This window comes from Panthera uncia (genome assembly GCF_023721935.1).
Source record: "Panthera uncia isolate 11264 chromosome D3 unlocalized genomic scaffold, Puncia_PCG_1.0 HiC_scaffold_8, whole genome shotgun sequence".
NCBI lineage: Eukaryota > Metazoa > Chordata > Mammalia > Carnivora > Felidae > Panthera > Panthera uncia.
The window spans coordinates 15,576,078-15,599,917 of NW_026057586.1; the positions used below are offsets into that span (position 1 = coordinate 15,576,078).

General features: G+C 36.7%; 1 protein-coding gene across 1 annotated transcript in view; it reads right to left on the minus strand.

Annotated features, from left to right (window-relative positions):
- LOC125914289 (glutamate decarboxylase 1-like) overlaps window positions 1-23,840 on the minus strand; it is a 78,239-nt gene that overhangs the window by 33,895 nt on the left and 20,504 nt on the right. The window contains 3 exon segments of the mRNA XM_049619547.1: window positions 682-772; window positions 4,269-4,536; window positions 9,198-9,307. Coding sequence (XP_049475504.1) covers window positions 682-772; window positions 4,269-4,536; window positions 9,198-9,307 — 469 coding nt within the window.

Genomic DNA, 23,840 nt, shown 5'->3' on the forward strand with positions numbered 1-23,840 from the left:
GAGAAACGTAACAGAAACCCATGGGGGAGGGGAAGGAAAAAAAAAAAAAGAGGTTAGAGTGGGAGAGAGCCAAAGCATAAGAGACTGTTAAAAACTGAGAACAAACTGAGGGTTGATGGGGGGTGGGAGGGAGGGCAGGGTGGGTGATGGGTATTGAGGAGGGCACCTTTTGGGATGAGCACTGGGTGTTGTATGGAAACCAATTTGACAGTAAATTTCATATATTAAAAAATAAAAAAAATAAAAAAAAAAGTTTACTTTCTTCAGGCTTTGATCAGATTCAGGTTCTAATTTATATTCAGGCAACTTCCCAAATACTTGGGTATGTATCTGGCTACGTGTGCTATGGGCTGTTTGGGGTAGCGTTTCAATGATTCCAACCCCAGAACTGGACTCACTCATGGTCTGCACACTAGTAACCCAGGCTGACCAACTGACCTGTACTACTTACCGGGGAACTCAGATCCTGAGAGTTTCTAGAGGCTGTCCAGAGGACTGAGCAAATCTCAAACACGTTACCCGGGGAACAGGCAGCGGCTTCTTTGCGTTTCCCTCAGGGTACCAACTATTTGTATTTGTTACGGCAAGCATCGTATCCAGCAAAATGTACAACCTCGATCTTCACTCTTCCTTACGCACGTCTCCGGCTCTCACACTCCTTAGGCCCTGGAGAATACTCACGTGTTGGTATTGGCAGTGGCTGTCAACCATGCCCCGGCAAGTCCGACCACATCTAGCCCACTGGACAGCTGGTTAAAAAAGCGAGGATGCCCTAGATAAAAGACAAAATTACAAATGAGCCAAAATAAAAACATAGGGCTAAAGAGTGGTTCAATTTCAGAGCAGTTTCTCAGTTAACAGGTATTCATCGATCGAGCACACATAAACGGATTATTTCATTCAATAAATATTGCTGAGAACTATCACATGCAGGGACAGTGCTCAGCTTTGGGGACACAGTAGTAAACAAGGCACTACCGTGTGGATCTTACTGACCAGTGGAAGAAAAAGGTATTCATCAAATAAATAATGACACAAATGTGTTTAACTGCGATTGTAGAAAGCACAGAAGAAAAGATCAGGATGTTTTAAGACCATTCCCAGGGAGCGTAAGACAATCAGGAGAGCCGGCGAGCTAATCTCTAGGACAGGCTTCTTGGAGGAAGTGATCTTTCAGGTCAGATCAAAAGTTTGCTTCCAGACAAAGAGTGAAGGAGACCCAATATGGGTATGAAGAGCAGCTTGGGAGAAGTCAAGTCGCTGAGTTGAGAACGAGCTCGTAAGCTTGAGGGTGAGGAACCCATCCTGTGTCTGAAGTAGAAAGACCAAGGGCGGGATGCATAAAACTACCCCAGTGAGTGGGGAAGTCACCACCCGAAAGATTAAATAATTTTTTTCTCAAAAGCTGCTTCAGTGTTTTTGGACAAAATATCAGGTCCTTTTTACAAAGAATTTTTGAAGATTTGTATTAATGAAGAACATCAAGGGGCGCCTGGGTGCCTGAGTCGGTTAAGCAAGCACCTGACTCTTGTTTTCAGCTCAGGTCATGGTCTCACAGTTTCATGAGTTCGAGCCCCACGATGGGCTCTGTGCTGACAGGGCGGAGCCTGCTTGGGGTTCTCTCTTTCTCCCTCTCTGTCTGCACAACCCCCCACTTGTGCTGTCTCTGTCTCTCTCGAAAACAAACGTAAAAAAAAAAAAAAGCATCAAACATTAGATACCAAATTGAACATTCTATATTCAATCAGTTTAACTTAATCTCTTCCTGGGGAACCTGGATGGCTCAGTTACTCATGGGACTCTAGATTTCAACTCAGGTCGTGATCTCACGGTTCGTGGGATTGAGCCCCACGTTGGACTTTGTGCTGACAGTGTGGAGTGTGCTTGGGATTCTCTCTCTCCCTCTCTCCCTGACCTCCCCCGATTCACTCTTTCTCTTTTTCTCTCCCGCAAAATAAATACACATTAAAACAAATTAATCTCCTCCTGAGCTCCAAAATAGATTGTTCTTTGCACTTCTTTGACAACGTGTCTTAACAATGACCAGCATCACAACTCTTTGTGAGTCACCTTCCCCTCCAGTCACTTACCCCTACTTGCAGAGCCCCTAAGCCCGCGTAGTTAATTCTAAAAGTAGGGCCTTAATAAATGTTCATTAAATTGGAAGGAATGGAAGGTTTGGAAGTTGGGGCTGTGTTATGAAATGTTTCTTTTTACTATTGACTTTTCCCTTTCTCAGTATCTTTGCTTTTCCCTCTGTGCTTAATACTGGGAAATGCAAACATGGGGAGAATGGGTCCCTGGAGATTTCTCTGCCTTTGCCTTGCTGGATAAGGGAAGGATGAAGAACTTGATTTAAAGCTGTCACGGTGCTTCAATTGCCCTGCTATTTTTCAGAACTTCCTTTTGCTATGTTTATTTCTAACTAAAAATTATTTCAACTTCACATTTACACAGTTGAACTCAGTCTTGACACATGCCTTTTATTTCACGATCCTAGGAAGCTTTCTTTTTGTCTTATTTAATAATATTTTTCCAGTTGTAAATATACTACATGTTACAGAAATGCATAGAACAGAAAACATTACATACAGGACAGTAATTTTTATGCATATATGTAGAGAAAATATCTACTTAGCTATCCAAACGCTTACAATATTTATAACACTTGGAAGATATAAGTTAAGAACGTATTTATTATGAACAGGTAGTTTTATACATGTGCATGTATATATGTTCAGTTTCACACAGTTTAAAATACAATTAAATTTAATTGAAATCATATTGAGCATATTATTTTGTGTTATGTCTTTTTATTATTTTTGCATTTTTTAAAATGTTTTTATTTAATTTTGAGAGAGAGAGAGAGACAGAGCGCAAGCAGGGGAGGGCAGGGAGAGAAGGAGACACAGAATCCGAAGCAGGCTCCAGGCTCTGTGCTGACAGCTCAGAGCCCCATGCAGGGCTTGAACTTGTACACCACAAGATCATGGCCTGAGCCAAAGTCAACCGCTTAACTGACTGAGCCACCAAGGCTCCCCATGTGGTATGTCTTTTTGTAATAACTAAAATTCTGTGAGAAATCATCAATGACTTTCTTAGGATTTTTTTTTGTATAGGTTTTAAAATTGTTAATTAATTTTTTTGAGAGAGAGAGCACATGTATGTGCACGAATCAGGGAGGGGCGAGGAAGAGAGAGAGAGAGAATCTTATGCAGGTTCCATGCCCAGCACAGAACCAGATGCAGGGCTTGATCTAACAACCATGAGATCATGACCTGAGCCAAGATCAAGAGCCAGAAGCTTAACTGACTGACACCAAGGTGCCCCTCCCAGGACTTTAAATGGCAATATTGCATAGTGTTCTGTCAAAGAAAATCCAGGTTATACAAGATAAATGTGAAAATGAGGCACTTTTTTATTTTTGTTATTAAAATTAATGCAGAAATGAGCATTCTCAAATAGAAATTATTTTTGTTTCTTGGCATGCTTGATCAGTTTGGTCTGAAGATAAAATATGCGTGATGCTTAAAGTTTCTGTGATGTCAAAAATACATTATTTTAAGTGTCTGTTTAATGTCTATCAAATACGAGGCAAGTCGGCATACACAAATAACTTTCAATTATTAGCACATGAAGTATTTTCAAAGATCACATAATAAGAAATGAGTAATAAACCCAGGGATACAGGTTGTATTTGGACACTTTTTTGTGTGTGCCTCTTTCCAAAGATTATGTTGTTTCAAATACATTATTTAGTATACATTTAAGATTTTAGAAAAAGGGGTCCATAGAGCCTAGTCAAACATTGTTAACCCCGGGACATATCATTGCTTTAAGTGGTTAAGAATAAAGTTACAATAAATTAATCAGAAAACATAATTTCTAACATATAGGACGTAGATATATATATCTACATATATATCTAACATATAGGATGTAGATATATATAATTTTATTGCTATATATTTTATTGATGTAGAAGGGTAGTCAATTGAGCATTAATAATGAATATGGGCAAATGAAAAGAAGTAAGTTAAAATTGTATGTTTAATTGCCATTGGAATATAATGCTTCAAGCCCAAACCACTGTATTTACTTTTCTTTGTTAACTACTAAACAGTTTATATGTGATAACACCAATTTGAAAACAAACTAGACGAATGTTTTAAGTAAAAATGAGCAAAATGGGACCGTTTTCCAACACACACAAAAACTCAAGGCCATTCATTCAGTCTCCAGTTCAGGTGCATTGATTTGAAAATTACCCGTTTTAACACCATATTTTAAGGTATCCCTGCAGTCAACAAGTAACTGCTCCAAAGATTCAGGGTGGTCAGACAGCTCTAGGTTAAACCCATCCAAACCTTCAAGAAGTTGGTGAGGATGATGAAAGTCTAGTATTTTACTCTTAACATCAAACATTTTTTTGATGTAATGCAGAAGAATATTTACCACTTGCAGCAGAAAACATTTAGTTAAATCTTTACCATCCTTGGATGGCAACAAATCTAGAGCAAAAAAAGAGATAAAAAGCTAGGTCAGTAACTAGAATGGCAAGGAAAATCCCCATGGGCGTAGAGTTTTGATCATTGGACATTAAAGATATTAAAAGGCCATGTGAAGTAACAAGTAGCATGTGTTCAAATCTTACTCAGAATCTTCATTCAAAGTTTCACTGGATAACAATTTTCACCAAAAAAAAAAAAAAAAAAAAAAAAACCATTTTTAAAGCACACCATTGGAGTAATTGAACCTTCAAGATCCCCTAGATGGACCTTATCGTTGCTTTGTCAAACAAATGAACTGGTAATTGCACTTTTTGAATTTTGTTTAATGTTAATTTATTTTTGAGAGGGAGAGAGCAGGGGAGGGGCAGAGAGAGATGCGGACACAGAATCTGAAGCAGGCTCCAGGCTCGGAGCAGCCCCTCGCGGGGCTTGAACTTAGGAGCCTCAGGATCATGACCTGAGCCGAAGTCGGTCACTCAACTGACTGAGCCACCCAGGTGCCCCAGGTAGTTGCACTTTTAAAAGTAAGTTAAAGCATCAAATCTTAAGGACCTTACAATGGCTTCAATAAATATGTAAATGACATAACATTTTTATTAAAAAATGAAACGTTTGTTAATGACATCCATACCTGAAGCATAAGCATTTGATAAATTAATCATTACTTCCTCAGTGTGAGCCCCTTCTGTCACATTTTTCTCAGTTGATTGAAAAGCATGACCAGATTTTTTTCTCAGCTGTTCTTTATCTAAGTTAAAAAATTAAATAGTTTTTGATTATTAAAACATGCTGAAAATATGTATTTACTGCTTTTATCTGTAGCCACACAGACGCTTCCAAGAAATGCTTAATGATTGAAATTCTTATTTATATTCACACATGATCTCTGGTGGGTAGCTATAAACTGGGGAGAAGCAGAAATACTACTGAAATCATGTAAGGCTCTTTTATAACCATATAGAGAACCAATGATACAATTTGTGATTGTTAGTTTCATATCAATTTAGTGTACAGGATTAGGAATTTAGTAATTAAGACGTCTCATGGTTTAGTTGTAAGTAATGATTCTTATTTCATAATAAGATCCTGCTATTAGCATTTTAAAAAAATTTTTTTGGGGGCGCCTGGGTGGCTCAGTCGGTTAAGCGGCCGACTTCGGCTCAGGTCACGATCTCGCGGTCCGTGAGTTCAAGCCCCGCGTCGGGCTCTGGGCTGACAGCTCAGAGCCTGGAGCCTGTTTCAGATTCTGTGTCTCCCTCTCTCTGACCCTCCCCCGTTCATGCTCTGTCTCTCTCTGTCTCAAAAATAAATAAATGTTAAAAAAAAAAAAAAGCTGTCTTAAAAAATTTTTTTTAACGTTTATTTATTTTTGAGACAGAGAGAGAGCATGAACAGGGGAGGGTCAGAGAGAGGGAGACACAGAATCTGAAACAGGCTCCAGGTTCTGAGCTGTCAGCACAGAGCCCGACGCAGGGCTCGAACTCACGGACCGTGAGATCATGACCTGAGCCGAAGTCAGCCGCTTAACCGACTGAGCCACCCAGGCGCTCCTGCTATTAACATTTTTAACTGTATGTAACAATGTCTACAATATATTAAGAGCCCTACGTGCCTTGCACACATTTCAATCCTCACAATAGTCCTACAATATAAGCACATTTTTCTCAGTATGTGGATAAACAGATTTATTTAATCTTTTTAAATTTTACTTATTTTTGAGAGACAGAGAGAAGAGACAAAGCACAGGTTGGGGAGGGACAGAGAGAGAGAGCGAGACACTGAATTGAAGCAGGCTCAAGGCTCTGAGCTGTCAGCACAGAGCCCGACGCAGGGCTCGAACCCACGAACCATGAGATCATGACCTGAGCTGAAGTTGGATGCTTAACCCACTGAGCCACCCAGGGGCCCCACAGACAAACAGATTTAAAGAAGTTAAGTAATAGTAATAATTGATACTTTTTGAACTCATATGATGGCCCAGAAATCTCACATATATTATTCTCTTCAATCCTCATAACATAGTTATGATAGAAATGCTATTATGATTAACAACAAAAAAAAGAGCTTATCTGGTGGGACTAGAATTGATAGACAGATATTTGAATCCAAAGACCATTAAGTTATCCTTTAAAAATTAAATTTAAAAACAGTATGTCCTGAGGTCCTCTTCAATAAAAATATTGAACGAAACATCCAATCAAGCAAACAAGCCATTCTTAGGTATCTTTTAATGTTCTGGACAATGTGGAAGAGAAAAGAAAGAAAGTATAGACGAGAATTCATAATATCAAGCTGTTTACTTGTAGCTAGACATGGAGAAAACATGAAGTAATCAGAAAATGGTTTCTAGCTAAATTTTATAGTTTTGCTTTTATAAGCTTAGTAGTATTAATTTCTTCCAGTTCTAATGGATTTTTCTTAAAATAAAATAAGCTCTCCCCAAATATTTCAGACTGAATTTTTGAATACTGCAGCAAAAATAATTCAGTTTAGTTTTTAAGCATTGATATAATGTTTAAACATTTTTATGTGTTTATGTATGATAGATAAAAATGTTCTATTATAGCTTTTTCCATAAAGAATAAAATCCTGATCATGAAAAAACTGTATGAGACAGCAATGACAGAAACGTGAGACAATTTGCAAAGCATGCAGTGTACCTAAAAACAAATTTCATTTTACATGTTGGCCCGGTAGACATATATTAGGTTAATTGTTTGTAAAATATTTTTTTCTAGAGGAAAATTGCTTTTCGAAAGGTTCACTGCTATACACAGTGAATAATACATATTAATATAAATAAATTCTAAAGTAATTAAAGTTTTAGAAACATAACTCCTTTCAAATAATTAGAGGAAACATAAACCACAAGAAAAAGTGAAGTTAAAAAGATTCTACACATGGAATAGTATTACAAATGTTTATAAAGAAACTATGTAAAAACCAAAAGATTTGACAGAAGAATTAGACTCCATTATAGCTCAACACACATTGAATCTACAACCTAAAACTCGGTTAAATTTATATTTAATAACAAAAATAACAAAATTTCAACAAAACAGAATGTTTTAAATATTTAAGTAAGACAAAGATTGCTAATGTATTTTTGTCAAAATACGTGTATATGATTAATATGCATGATTAATAGTCATATAAGATAAGTAAGACTTGTTTGACAGTCTGCAGTTTTTGGTAAGTAACACCCCAATCCCACTCTTTCAGTTAATAATAATTCCCGTTGAATCCCCATTTCTTCTCACAAAATTTTAACTTACTTGCCAGGGTATCTCCACACTCCATGTTGTTTGAAAAAAAATAGTATCTGCTTTAAAAGAATATGTGGAGCCAGAGGGTGCTTTTAGCTGATGGAAAAGAACTTGACCATTAAACTTGTGTAGCTGCTGTAATTTATAATATAGACTCTTTTAAAGTCTTTTTATTGATGGCACAGAAATCTGAGGCAATTTCATTATTTGTAAAAAGGGCAGGGATACAATGCTCTTTTTTGTTTAGAGAATTAAATGAAAGATGATGGTAGTGTATTTGTGTTTAAACATTATGGCTTTTTTAAAGTATGATTTCATGTCAAAGAAGGAATGGGTTTCAACTTCCCTTTTGACAATTACAACTTTTATCTTCAGGGTGAAGTATTAGGTACTCAACATTACAGGGTAGAAAATGAAAAATATGCATGGTCATATTAATGATACAATTCACACCCTTTTAACACAGGTGTTACTTTTTGCCTTTGGATTGAAAATGTTAACATTGTATTTCATTAAAAAAACTTTTTTAATGTTTATTTTTCAGAGAGAGAGAGAGAGAGAGACAGAGTGAGCAAGGGAGGGGCAGAGAGAGAGGGAGACACAGAATCTGAAGCACGCTCCAGGCTCTGAGCTGTCAGCACAGAGCCTGTTGTGGGGCTTGAACTCATGAACCACGAGATCATGACCTGAGCTGAAGTCGGCACTTAACTGACTGAGCCACCAGGTCCCCCCAAAACTTTTAACATTTTAAACAATCCAAAAATGCATAATGATCATCACTTCTGAGCCCCATTTCCAAGGACACATTTCCTCCAGAATTTATCAAATGTTCAATTATCCCGTGGGATTTACAGCTCTTGAATAATGTGCTGGTCAACATTATTTTTCATTGTTAAGCACGTTTGAGCATGTTAAGGAAAAAGCAGGAAAACACTGATGATTCACATAAGAAAATCACCTGGGATACCTTGGTTTCTATCCTAGGCATTTGGGTGCAATTTATAAAAAGAGTAGTAACACTTAATTTATTCTAATAATAGAAACAAACACTGTGGCTTATCAAAAGCCATTTACAACTTCCAATCCAACTTGAACCAGTTATTGTAACTTTTCCCTCATTAAGAAGTTCACTTAGAGGCTGTAACAAGAATATAGAAGTGTGATGATTTGAAAACCATTTCCTCCTTTCATTGCTTTCCAGAGGAATCAACTGATGATTGTAGAGGTGGCATAGAAGTGGGAAAAAAAAAACATAAACAAATCCCAAGGAGCTGCTCTTCCATTTCTTTCAACCATCTGCAGAGTTTCTTGGCTCTGATGGGGTTGCGACATCCACTAAGGAAGATTGTCGCATCATCTTGTAAAGACGAACCCTTCTCATGACTCCTGAACTCGCACTCATCTCTGTCAATAAACCCACCCACGCTCGCCCCAGTGGTCGCACCGTGGGACTGCCCTCATAGTCCAAGGTCACCCGCCGAAGTTCGCCACCTTGTCCGTCCTCTCTCGCACATAATAACCACCAGTACGCTATGTTCAAAAAGACTCAAACAATCCCTGTTTTGAGGAAATGGGTTTCGAGCCATGAAGTGCTCTCTAGCTATCACTCATTTTTTTCCCTTTCATGTCCTCGCTGTTGGCAATTAGGTCTTCGTTTATAGATCTGCTGAGCATAGGAGCATAGAACTGGCCCTCCCCAACATGGGAAATTCATGTTGTTTGTTTCACCTCCCCCTAATTTTATATGTCTGTACAACACAGGCACATTGAAATTAAAACTCACAATTTTTCTTGACAAAGCATGTGAAAGCTTTCTTATATTACACGACAGGATACAGGACTAAAAAGAGGAAAAGGAGGGCGATACTCCCCTCTTCTGACTGACAGCAATCCTAATATTAAAGCCTATAGATTTCTTTCACCAGACCCTTGCCGTATTTTGTATGGAGCTAAATATTTTTCATACGTTGAATCCTCATAGAAGTCCTGTGATTTTGACGTTATTATTGTCTTGCTCTGTTTCACACCTCTCCTTGCTTCCATTTCACCGTCAATAAAGTGGGCATCGTACTAATACCTACTCATGGCTTTAAGATATCAAAAGAGATAAGGCCTCTTAAGTGCTTCCAAGAATTATTTATGTCTCTCTTCTCTGGCAATGCTGACAGGCAAAAACAAACAGGAAACAATTTTAAGAATGCCACTGCTCTGATCAGAAATGTGCACTGACCTCCCAACCATTATATTATCAAGTCCTTCACTGACCCTTTCTTTGCCTCACCTCCTACTACTCATTTACAGAAATGGTCTGCACCTCAAAAGGAAGGTCGGTCTCTTTTCTTAATCCCCTGCGTTATAGTTTGTGAAATTTCACCTGTTTTAAATGGCTTCCTTCTCCCTTTCTTCTAATCCAAAGGTCACATTTAACACATATTTATCAAGTACTTAGTATGTACTTGATACTCTCTTCTAAGCTAAGTTTGTATTGACTCATCTAATTCTCCCTGAAACCTTATAAGATACCGCTGCTGTTTCCTTTCTCCATTTTACAGATGAAGAACCTAAAGGACCGATAAGTCACATTATTTGCCAAGAATCACACAGCTAACTGGCAGAGCTGGGATTCAATCCCAGTCATTCTTGTTCTAAATATACTCTCTTAACCCCTATCCTGAATTCTACCTTAGCAAGTCCCACTCACATCTTAGTAGCTCCATAAATATTTTCTTGGGGCACCTGGTGGCTCAGTTGGTTAAACATCTGACTCTTGATTTCGGCTCAGGTCATGATCTCATGGTTCATGGGATCGAGCCCTGCCTCTAACTCCATGGACAGCACAGAGCCTGCTTGGGATTCTCTCCCTTTCTCTCTGCCCCTCCCCTGCTTGTGCATATGCTGCCTCCCTCCCTCTCTCTCTCTCTCTCTCTCTCTCAATAAACAAATAAACACTAAAAAAATATATTTTCTTATCTCCACCATTGAGCTGAAGTGATCTTTATTTTCATCTGAATCATCACACCAAATATTGGTCAACTTTGTATAGTTTATCTGGCAGTTTAATGTGTTTATTAGGAGTTTTATCTTGGGAACCTGGCTGGCTCAGTGGGTGGAGCATGCGACTCTTGATCTCAGAGTCGTGCGTTCAAGCCCTACATTGGGCATAGAGCTTATATTTAAAATAATAATAATAATAATTAAAAAGTTCTGTCTTGATGTGGGAGGGGAAGTACAAAATGTACATTCAGTATTGCCCTTAAGGAAGTTACAACTTAAGAGAAAAGTGGGTAATGGACAGAAAACAGTATCATATTTTAATAATGGGAAAAGTGCTACATTTATGGTAAAGATTATAATCATAGATTCTAGAAGAGGCATGGGACAGGGTAGTACAGGAAGGTGCCACCAAGGTGCTCTGTGCATATTTAGCAGAAGACTAACCCAGTCTAGAAGGCCATCTAAGACTCTCTAAAGAGGATGATATGTGAGCTGAAATATGAAGGGAAAGAATCATGTAACTAGGTGATGAGGGAAGAGAACACATTCAAGGAAGCGTCAAACAAATGCACAAGATGTTGAGATGCCAACTGAAGAAATAAGGCAAAACCAGAGTATGGGACAGCCCAAAAAATGGACAGGGAGAAGTAATCCTGGGGGAGGTGGGAAGGGCACATGAATGTGTTTAGTGCTTATCCTTAGAGCAATAGAAAACCAGAGAATGGTTTGAGATGTACTGTGACATGACTGTGACTTCCTTATGGTTGTAGAAACAATGGTGACGGGTTGGTGGTTGAACTATTAAGTATATTAGTAAAACTTTGAGTAAGAGCTATTTATCATCTTTGAGATGAACAGATTATAGAGCAGAGGCATAGGCCTTCTAACAAATTTTTCAATATGAATTCTAATTTAAACGCATGAATTTGAATGATGATGGCACTATATTGTATAAATACATAAAATGATATAGAGTTATAAGGGGGTGGAAAATTTCATTGAAATTGAGAGATATAATAACGGTAATAATTTATAGGCATTGAACCTTTAATATGTGGCATGATCTGTTCTAAGCCTTTAATGAGGATTAGCTCATTTAATCCTCCCCAAACTCTATGAAGTAGTTTATTAATTAAAACAGTATATGGCTGCTTTCATAGAAACCAAAATAATAGTGACTTAAGCCAATTAGAAGATTTATTGCTAGAAGTCCAAATGGGTAAATGGCTCAGAGCTATTGTTTTACTCTGTCCATGAAGTTGTCCAAAGACCTGACTTCCTTCTATCTTGCAGTTTTTCCATTGCCTAGATCAGTGCTCTCTCATAGAAACATATGTGAGGCACATGTATAATTTTTAATTTTCTGTTAATCATAGTTTTAAAAAATAAAAAGAAACAGGTGAAATTAACTTTAAAAATTCATTCAGCTTAACCTATTATATCCAAAATACTATAATTCAAACATGCATCAAATCTCAATTAGATGTTAAATGGGTGTTTTAATTACATGTTAATTGGGAAATACTTGATCTATTCTTAGATTTCATGAAAGTTTCAGTTGAAAACGGTAGATTAATTTACATATGTTTTCAAACATACTTAAAAGTTCTTCAATAACTAGAGTATCAATTTTTAAATTTAATTAAGGCCAAACAAAATTAAAAATTCATTTCTTCCATCACATTTTAAGTGCTGAACAGCCACCTGTGGCACTTAACTGGACAGCACAGGGGAAAATTATTGCTTTTGCCCACTTTTCATCCACAAAGTTAGCTTGCTAGCACTGTATCTGAATTCTACACCAAGGGATTAGAGAAGGGAAGTAAGAGAAATTAGACTGTCACTTGAGGTGTAATGTAGAACTTGTGTAGGTCCTATTGGTCAGAACTTAGTCATGTGACCAGAGAGCTGACATGGCCATATAAAGATGGAAGTTAGGGTAGAAATTATAGTCTCCTGCTGGATGGACATCTTCCTTGTTAACACTTTGTACATAAGGCAGGAAAGAGGTGAGCAGAGAATAGGACGTTGACCATTACGAAAACAAAGATGAGATGGATGTTGGGGAGAATTAACAATCTAGGTCATGTGCAGATACTGTAGCACTATTTTTCAGATAAGGAAACGGAAGCACAAAAAAGCTACATGCCTTGCCCACATTTATGCATTTATTAACTACTAAAATTGAAAAAATATATTTGGATGATGATATAAAAAATGTTTGGAATTTCAACATGTAAAACATAGAAGATTGTGACAATTGTTATCTGGTGTTTTATTATTTTTTTAACTTTACCTATGTGGATACTCTAGTTCTTAGACTGTGTAAACTTTGAAGATGAGAAAAAGTAGCATTCAATTCCTTATATGCCTCCACAGTGCTTAATATCATTCAATTATTTACACATTTATAAAAATCCAAAGAAGGGTTAATTTGTTACTTTCACCTAGATCATATGTATTAGCCTTTCTTTCCACACAATTTCTGGTTTATATGGGTTCAAAAGTAGAGATAAATTTGAAGATACAGTAAACAGCTAAAGCCACGGAACACAAAGACATGATAACACCCGGAGACATATTGATATGTGTTTACTTTGTCAGGTTTAACTTCATGTGTTTTCATAAGTCACTGCTCTCTTCTGGGAAAATTTCTTTTCATCTTTGGGAAATTGTTTCTGACAATACCATGAAGCATGATATTCTAAATACACAAAGTATAGAGAGAAAATCACTCATGCATTACCTGGTCTTTACATTCATGTGATTCTTTGATCTCCCATTTCAGCTTAATTTTCCCACAAGCACTTGCAAACTTCTTGTTTGTACACATCGAAAGGAGAAACGATAAAAATCACAGAACATACTTGAAACCATACATTTTCCTTTGTAGTTATTGTGTCTAGACTACAGGATAGCTTTCTTTTATTAGCGTATCTTTAAAGTTGAAAAAAAGAGTTTTGTTTCGTTTTTGCAAATCACCATTTGCTTTATACAGATGTATAATTCTAGCAAAATATCCACAGCATAGAAACCTATGGAAAACTTAAAAGGGTTTGCCCAACAAAGTACAACCAACAACCGTCATGGCAGAGTTTTGGCCCTAGGCCAAAACTAGATCTTCCAACCTTAATGTCTTCATTTCTCTAAAACAACATAACGTACTATTCCTTTCCACCTGGTGGCTTTCTAAATAGACCGTGTGTTGTTATCAGAATCTGAAATTGTTTTTAGGTAATGTATGTTTTTCCCTGAATGTAAAATATTAATATGTAAAGCAGTATTCATTCTTTGCTTTCAACGTTAATTCTTTCAATTATCTGCCTTAGTTGAGGCATTTCTAAATGTCTCTCTACGTTGAGGGAATGAATTGCCATTTGTATCTCTACATTCTATTTGTCGATACATGTAATTTGTATTTTTTTCCTCAAAATTTCCCACATTTTCTCAAAGCCTGCATTATGAAGAATGCCGTTAGGATATGGACTTAATAGGGACAAATAATTCCAAGTTGAATTTCACAGGTTTTAGTACAACCTAGCTTGAACCAGATCTATAAATAACATCTGTGCTAATTGACTCACAGGAGTCTTGGAAAATCAAGGCAAATCTCAAGTTATCCCAATGATGTAAACCAAAAAACAGCTAAATAGTATCTACTTCATTACAAATAATTGTGATTTAGAGACAACTTAATCCAGTAACTGAATGAAAAATATATAGAACAATTGATAATTAAAGCAATTAATTTTTCGGTATTTTTAGGAACTGAGGGTTATCAGTATTTATCAGGTTATATGACCTGGAATCAATCTGTCCCTCCCAGCCAGGTCAAATCACCAAAGTTGGAAATGAAGATGTGAGGAAGATTGCAAACAAGAAACAAAAGGAAAAAATAAAAAATGGACATTAGGCAAATGAAAAAAAAATTGTCAATCTCAAAAGAAATCAAGGAATGGCACATAAATGTGCCTTTAATACATTCTTTAAATTTTAATAATTGACAAATTAATTGATAATACATTATCAGTATTTTAATAATTAAAATTATAAAATTGTTGCCTATTAGATTGGACAGAGTGTGACTTACTTACTTTAAAAAATAGCCCCAGAATAAGAGGCTACTCGAGACCTAACAATGCTTAAAAACAAGACCTGAAAGTAACTCTGACCCACAGGTAGGTTAATTACTTACCAAAACTTGACACTCTTTGAAGGATGACATCTATATTCAAAATAAAAAATTCACAATGTCCAGCATTCAATAAAAATGACAAAATATACAAAGAAGTATTAAAAAAATGTGACTTGCAACCTAGAAAAAAAATCAACAAGTAGAACCAGAAATGACAGAGATAATGAAATTAGCAGGTAAGGACTTTAAAACGTATCTGCTACAAATACATTCAAGAATTTAAAGAAGACATGCACATAACAAAAAGCTAAATGGAAATAATAAAACTAAGTTAAACAGAACTTCTAGGGCTGAAAAACGAAAATATCTGGAATAAAAAGTTCACTAGCTCAGCCTAATAGAAGATTAGAGCTTATAGGGAAAAAAAGACGAGACTAATGAATTTGAAGAAAGGGCAATCAAAACTATCCAAGCTGAATCAAAAGGATAAAAAATGCTGAAGAAAAGATGACCTAAATTCTAATGATATGTGCAGCAAAATAATGCAATTTAACATATCCTTAACTGGAGTTCCAGAAAGAAGAGATACAGGAAAATATTTGAAGAGATAATGGCTATAAAAATTCCAAATTCGATGAACATTATAAACCCACAGATCCCAGAATGCTCAACAAACCCCAAGGTGAACAAACAGAAAGAAAACCATGCCAGAAAACATATATCAAATTGTTAAAAGCAGTTATTTAAAAAATTTACAACAGCCAAGTAAAGATTCGTTATGTACAGGGGACTGATGTTAATCACGACTAGACTTCTCATCAGAAAATCGTGTAAGTCAGAAAGCAATGAAAAGACTTCTTATTTATTTATTTATTTATTTAATTTTATTTATTTTTTTTTGAAAAGGTTTCTTTAAAGTACGGAAAGAAAACAAGCAGGCACTAAAACCTAGAATTGTATGTCACATTCTCCATCACAGAGGAATTTGTTGATAGTCCTGCAAGATACATTAAGGATGTTCTTCAGGTTATATATACATGATAAAAAGATTTTTTTAAAAAAACTTGGCTCTATGCAAAAGAATGAAGAGTGTTAGAAATGATAAACATGTGAGTAAAGGTAGATTTCTTCTTTTTAAGTTTTTTTTTTTCTAAAAAATAATTCATTGTTTAAAGCAAATATAGAGAAAACCAAAACCAATCATATAAGACTGTAAGGGCAAGGACTTGGATTTGGCAGTAGAGAGAATATTGGTTGTCCTTACCAAAACAAGTTGCAATGAAATATAAGACCAGAGGGGCACCTGGGTGGCTTAGTTGGTTCAGCTCAGGTCATGATCTCACCGTCCATGAGTTCGAGCCCCGTGTCGGGCTCTGTGCTGACAGCTTGGAGCCTGAAGCCTGCTTTCTGTGTCTCCCTCTCTCTGCCCCTCCCCCCGCTCAAAAATAAATAAACACTAAAAAAATTAAAGAAGAAAAAAAGAAATATGAGACCAGAAGCCAGTCTGGTGGTTGACAAGTGAATGGTGGCACTATTTTTATTTTGGTTTTGGAAAACAGGATTATTTTTATAAAATGATGTTATTAATGTTAATATATGTGATTGTTAATATAATATATGACTATATATTATACAATTTTATTTTATTTTTGAAGTTTATTTATTTATTTGAGGAAGGTGGGCAGAGAGAGGGAGAGAGAGCGAATCCAAGCAGGCTCTGCACCATGAGTGTGGAGCTCAATGCAGGACTTGGCTCACAGAACTGTGAGATCTTGAGCCAAAACCAGGAGTCAGACACTTAACCAACTGAGCCACGCAGACATCCCAATATAACTGTTATTTTAAAATAAATTGATAAATATTTAAAAATTTACCCATTTTAATTTATAATATTTATAATACAGCTAAAATTATTGGTTAGACCCCAGATAACACAAATTCTTTGAGGTTTCTTTGAGGTTTTCAATAATTCTTAGGCATATAAAGAGATTCTCAGACCAAAAAGTTTTAGAGCTACTGCATTATAAAATGCTGACCTCATGAGCTTTAATGTTGTAGAGACAAAATTATTCTGAAGTAGAAAATAAGATTCCTAATGGTTTGGTCTTATTTAAAAGGAAGCAATAAGTTTAATGCTTTCACATATGGCACCTTATTATTCATTTTTAATGATGTCTAGGTGTGACGACGGCACCTAGGGTTTGCATTTGAATCTCAAGTGATCATTACTGAATACAGAGAAGGAAAAAAATAACATCTGGATATCACAAAATATACCAATAACACAGATTGGCTCATGAATATTTAATTTGCATATTAATTCACCTACTGAGAAGCAAGGCTTGCAAAACAAAGGAATAAACTCATAAACATTACCTGAATTATTGATCTATTTGATCCTTTGTAGAAGGTTCATTATGCAAAATTTTTGCTCTTTAAATAAATGACATTTGAATAGTTGAAAAAAAGTGCTCTCTCATTATAATCACTGGGCCCTGCTATGCTAATGAAAGCAAAGATGGAAGGTAGAGATTTGCATAATTGAACACCATTTGAAAATGAGGTATTAGTTGGAGTCTTATTTATACATTAGAAAACTTGAAAACTGTCAGAGATGATGATTAACTAGGAAAGAGCAGAGGATAGTACATTTATCTCTCATCTCTCTAGTTTTTAGGGTGCGAGGTAGATTTCTATCCACCCATTAACACTCATTCACTTAGTCTCCTGTGTGATCTATATATCCAAGATGATAGGGTCCAAAGTATATTTATTTCCTTGTGAAAGTATCCTCGCATGAATTAGAGATTAAGCTTTGTTAAATTGTTAACTCAGCTTTGCATGTCTTCCCAAAATGTCCTTTATTATTTGAGTCCAACTTATTCCTACGGGACTCCCTTAAGTCCTTCTTACTATCTTGAGATGAAATAATCTTTTGCTTCCTCAGTATTAACACAGAGTATTTTAAGTTTTATTCTGTGTTTTTACCTTAGAGTGCTTATAAAATATCTTGCACTATAATTATTGATATACATTTTATATCACTGACTACATTATCAGCTCCTTGAGGTAAACTAGCATTGTGTCTTTATTTATTTACTTTTTTTAATTTTAGAGAGACAGAGAGAGTGGGGAAGAGGGACAGAGGGAGAAAGACTCTTAAGTAGGCTCCACACTCAGTGTGGAGCCCGAAGCAGGGCTCAATCCCACCCCCTGGGATCATGACCTGAGCAGAAATCAAGAGTACACTCAACCAACTGAGGCACCCAGGGGTCCCACCCTAGCACTGTGTCTTATTCAGCTTTGTGTCTGACTGGGCTTTGTCTGTCTTGATCTGGTGCACAGCTGAGAATGTAGTAGATGGTTATTTTGTATTAACTACAGTGAGTTAAACTTCAGCAAGTTCTATCAGCTCAGTTCAAATGTCCTGGTGTGAGGACCAAAGAAATAAACTTTACCCAGGGAAAGTCAAGTATCAAGAGTACCATCTTCATATTTTGTATTATTATTGAATAAGAATTAAAGAATATTTCCTGCTGTAAAAGAAAAAATATAAAATCTATGTTCTTAAATCTTGAGATAAATGCTACATATATAGCCTTTTGTTTTTTCCCTCTGAATTATATTTAAGCCGTAATTACTAAATATTAGGTTATACAGAGACACGAACTATTAGAGAGGTGAGATATCGACAGCAGCTGCCACATCAAGGTTCCACTTTGAAGAGTCAACTTTTAATCACATCTTTGCCTCATTCGTCTTCTAAGCTGCCAACAATATCTCAATAGCTTCCTAACTGAATTTCTTCTCTGTACTCATGTTTTCTTCTAATCCTACAAACCATAGCTGAGTGAGTGTTTCTTACATTTCTACATTGGTTTAGTCAAAGGACATTTATTGATGTGTCTGTCGAGGAGGGAAAATAATTTCCCCTCCACTCTTCTGGGTTCTTGGCTGAGACCCCCGTACCAAAAGACAGATTAGTAGGAGAAAAATGAACACCTCCTATATATATGCACCTCCTATATAGCATGCACACCTCCTATATACAGTGGGAGATATCCAGATGGCCCAACCCAGCTAAAGACAAAAGAAAATGTTGGGGGTGCAGGGAGCAGAGACCAGTTATGGGAAGTCGTCAGGAAGGCACAACACACAAAGGTATGGTGGTTATGTAAGTAAGCCATTGCCTTCTCTATCGATAAGAGTTTCAAAAGATTTAGTCACCTTCCTCTTTCTGGTAGAGAGATGGAGACACCTTCATAAATGGAGATATCCAATATATGTGTAAATGTCTCATAGAAAAATAATTTCCACACATTTTTCAGAGCTTCTCTTGGATCTGCCCTTTCTTAAAAATACTCATCCTCAAAAGGTCAGTATACTAGAGAGGCATATTTTGGGGTGGTATATTTTGTTCCACTTCATGTCAAACACACAGGTCCTGGAGGACCAAACATACCTCCCAAGACCTGATCAATCACATACCCTATGACTATTGTCCTTCATCCAGGGTTGAGCATATAACCCGAGCTAGAACAGTCAGAGCCCTTCCCCAAGAATTTTTTAATTGAAATAGGTGCTAAAGACCTCTTTACTTCACTAAAATATCAGTGTCTGACCCCAGACGGCTGGTAATTGTGTTCTCTGCCACATGAATCAGCCAGAGTGAATGAAGCTGATTATCAGAGAACAAAATTACCAGACGAAAAAAAAAAAAAAAAAAAGAGGCAGAGAAAGCGAATTCTGTATCCAACCAACCTCTGGTTCCGTTTCTTGAAGGAATCTAGAGTTGTTAGAGGAGGCAGGTAGTTAGGTTCTAATAAGACCTGGAGGTCAGCAATGAGGAAATCATGGCCAGCTATTGGGGAAAATCCAAGGCCTATCTTGGTTACGTTCCATAATAAGCCAGATCTAGACCTGACAGGTCCAGGATGGCAGGTGCCATGACAGGAAATCCCTGACCAAATTGGGAAGAAATAGCATGAAACTCTGTCATTATGTCACCCCAAGTAATGAATATTCCACTGCCTAGTTGACAACTGTCAATAAAAGATAGAAATCCAACTCCCAGGGTGTGCATCTCTCTCTCTCTCTCTCTCTCTCTCTCTCTCTCTCTCTCTCGGGTTTACTTACTGTCAAACTTCGAGAGTATTCTTTTTGCTTTAATAAACTTCCCCTGCTCCTGTTATTCAACTGCATGTCTTCCCTTGAATTCCTTCTCATGACAAGACCAACAACCTTTGGCAACTCCTTTGCATCTGGCTGGGTCGAGGCCCCAGGGCCCTGGTATCTCCCCACTTCACCCAGCAAGAGAGTGGCCCTGTTTTCTGGAATGCTTCCTTCTGTGAACCATTCCAATATTCTTCCAACACCCCTTCCTTCTTTGTTTTTATTACAAAGGTAGTTCAAACAACTGCTATGCTAAAGAATTATAAATTATCTTGAAGGTCTTTTTTCTAACAGCTGCAAAGCTAAAAAGAGGATAAAGTAAAATCTTGGTATTTGGAAGGAGCATTATGTCACATATACATTCCTGTGTCATGAATGTTACCCAATTTTGGTAATAAAGATTAATGCAACATTGCAATATGAAATTTGAGAATCAAAATTTAAACTGAAATGAAAATAAAATGTCAATTCTCAATTCAATTTTCTAAAACTAATAGGCAAAATGCACCGGGACTGCGCTGATAATCAAAGAAATGACAGTAGGTTTTCTCCTTATAATACATAATTATAAATAAAATATTACTTTAAAGTAAGCATATTATGTGTAGGGTGCAAATCTGCTGGTATATTTATATCAAAACACAACATTTAAGTACTTTCACAATCTGAGACAATCATTTGAGCTTTGGTCATCATACCCTTTATTGTATCTTTTACTCTCACTGAGGTACTCTGGTACCTGTGCAAAAGCTTTGGTTCCTTTGGTACAAGTGGAAAAGCTTGAGAAAAGTGTTATAGGATACAAGAAGCCATTGCGAAGTTTATCATGGAAATGACATTATCAGATTTGTGTTTCAGAGTTCACAGAGTTGCACTTGTGTATAGTAATAAGAAAAAGCACTTGATAATTGCTGTTCATAGAGAGGGTACTGGACTCCTTTGCAGCTTCTCTTAAGAGTGATAAACCGGGGCGCCTGGGTGGCTCAGTCGGTTGAGTGTCCGACTTCAGCTCAGGTCATGATCCCACAGTTCAGGAGTTCGAGCCCCACGTTGGGCTCTATGCTGACAGCACAGAGCCTGGAGCCTGCTTCGGATTCTGTGTCTCCCTCTCCCTCTCTCAAAAATAAACATTAAAAAAATTTTTTTAAAGGACTGATAAACCAATATGCTGGCAGCAATGTTGCATAAACTTGAAAATTTATCTAAATTCCTATTATTTTTAAATTGCAGCACAGCAGTAATTCCCTCCTGTTTGTTACCACTGCAGAGCATTTTACCTAAGATATTAAATATTTAATTGTATCTCTCTCCTCCACAGAAGTATAAGTTCTTTGAAAGCTGAGACTTTCCTTTATGTATTGCTATAGACTTATCACTCAAAATCTCTGCTTGGCATATTCTGGATAATATGTATATGTAATGCAGATAATATATGCAGATAATATATATATATATATATATATATATATATATATATAATGCATAAAATAGAAGATATAGATAAAGAATCAATGAGCACCAAAAAAAAATTCCTGATAAAACTATAAAGAAAATAATTTTGAATATTTATAACAATAATATAGAGCTCAAAGCATACTTAACATTTTACTTACTTCAATCAGTTGTGGGCAAGCTTTCTTTAAAAAGCTGACTTAGAAAATAATTCTTTATTATTTTCTTTTATTTTCCAGATAAAAGGTAATCAAGTTAATAATGATTTCCCCTCAGGGAAAATTCCATTTCCCCAATAATAAGAAAGACCCTTGAAAATGCTGTAGTAATTTAAAAGCTTAGTCATGTATAGAAAGTTATAATGAACTTAACTAAATAGAATAAAAATGAGGAAAAAAGATATAAAAGAAAACTAAAGAGTGGAAGAGTGGCCAAACGCAGTGTTTTTTTTTTTTTTAATTTTTTTTTTAACGTTTATTTATTTTGGGGACAGAGAGAGACAGAGCATGAACTGGGGAGGGGCAGAGAGAGAGGGAGACACAGAACTGGAAGCAGGCTCCAGGCTCCGAGCCATCAGCCCAGAGCCCGACATGGGGCTCGAACTCACGGACCGCGAGATCGTGACCTGAGCTGAAGTCGGACACTTAACCGACTGAGCCACCCAGGCGCCCCCCAAACGCAGTATTTTGACAATCTTACATCCCTGTGTGCTACTTTGATAAGAAAAAAATAAATTCCAACTTACTATTTAAAAAGCAAGGTAGGAAGGAAGGAAGTTTGGTTGGAAGGGAGGAAGGAAGTGAGAGGAGTCATAACACTCCATCAGCTGACTGCATGTTCTTGAGCAAGTCACTTCAACTTTTTGGGGGCTTTGCAGTCCGTGAAATGGGTCTATTTCCTCCTTTACTCAGTAATCGTGAGGCTCGTGCATAATAATGAAATGTATGAAAAAATATTTCCATTCATTCCCTCCTCTGATCTTTAGGTGCACAGTGCCATGTGTAACCATCAGTTTCTTGGGAAGATAAAAAAAGTTTTATTATTCTTTGGGAGAAGGTCAATTAAGTAAACAAATAGCTCCCTCAATTCGCAAGTGTACTTTGTACCTGCTTTGCTATATAAATTGTGTAGAATTTTATCCTGGCTCTATAGTCTTTATCCTACATGCATGTTCCATATTTATGTGGAGGGATCTCTCTTTGTTAGTATAATTTTCAATTCCCAGCAAGATAAATGACTGAAGAAAAACATTTGTTTCATACAGGAAAAAATGTAGATCGAAGTATGCTTTTTGCTTCTGTTGAAACTTTAATTTTTAAACTCGCTGTTATAATGTATGCTCAATCAATCAAATATCAGCAGCGGTGATCTATGAAAGCAAGAGGCTTCTGAGGCCAAGAGGTAGCATAAGGGAGCTGTCCTAGTTACAAGGACTGAAAAAAAGAAGAAAAAGAAAAAAAAGAAAAAAAAAAGAGGAAACAAGCATAATTGAGACCAAGTTCTAATAACAGGAAGTTGAGTAAAATGGCAAACGGTTCTTTTATACAGCAATCCAGCCAGTGGCCTGAAGTATAAGAAACAGGATCTAGTAACCTTGGAGAGAAGATCAGACACACAATAAAGAGTGCAGTTTAGGGACACCTGGCTGGCTCAGTCAGTCAAGGCATGTGATTCCTGATCTCGGGGTTGTGAGTTCAAGCCCCACGTTGGGTGTAGAGATTACTTAAAAATAACATCTTGAAACAAAAAAGTGTGCAGACCCAGGAAAGGGTTCTAGCCCACTGGGACATAGTAAACCCAATGAATTATGTCACTCCCATTGTTAAAAATAATGAAGGACTACTGATTTAAGTAACATTGAGACAACTTGGAAAGTCCCCTATGAAAAATCACCTACAAATTCTCAATAAAATACAACAATCATACATTTAATTGTATGACTGAGCTCACATGAAAGTAAGAGAAACTTCCAGGAACCAACAAAAGAGAGATAAAGTTGATTTTCAGATGGAATAGAAACGCTTTGTCCCTTACCTCGAGAGAAGTGTGCACGTCTGGCTTTTACTCTGAGCAAAGATCAAGGCAGCAGAATTTAAGATTCACTGCTTAGGATATCCTGTTTTAAGTTCCCTGGTGGCTCCCAGGGTCAGCTTCTTTATCTAAGTTTTGCAATCGGCCTACCTGCTTTGATAAGCTTGACTCGATTACTTGAAGGGCCTCCTTGGAAGCTTCTCTTTGAGCTTTCACAAAGTTATGATTTCTCCCACTGACCCTGAGGTTCAGCTTGGAGACACAGCGCAGTCCATGTTG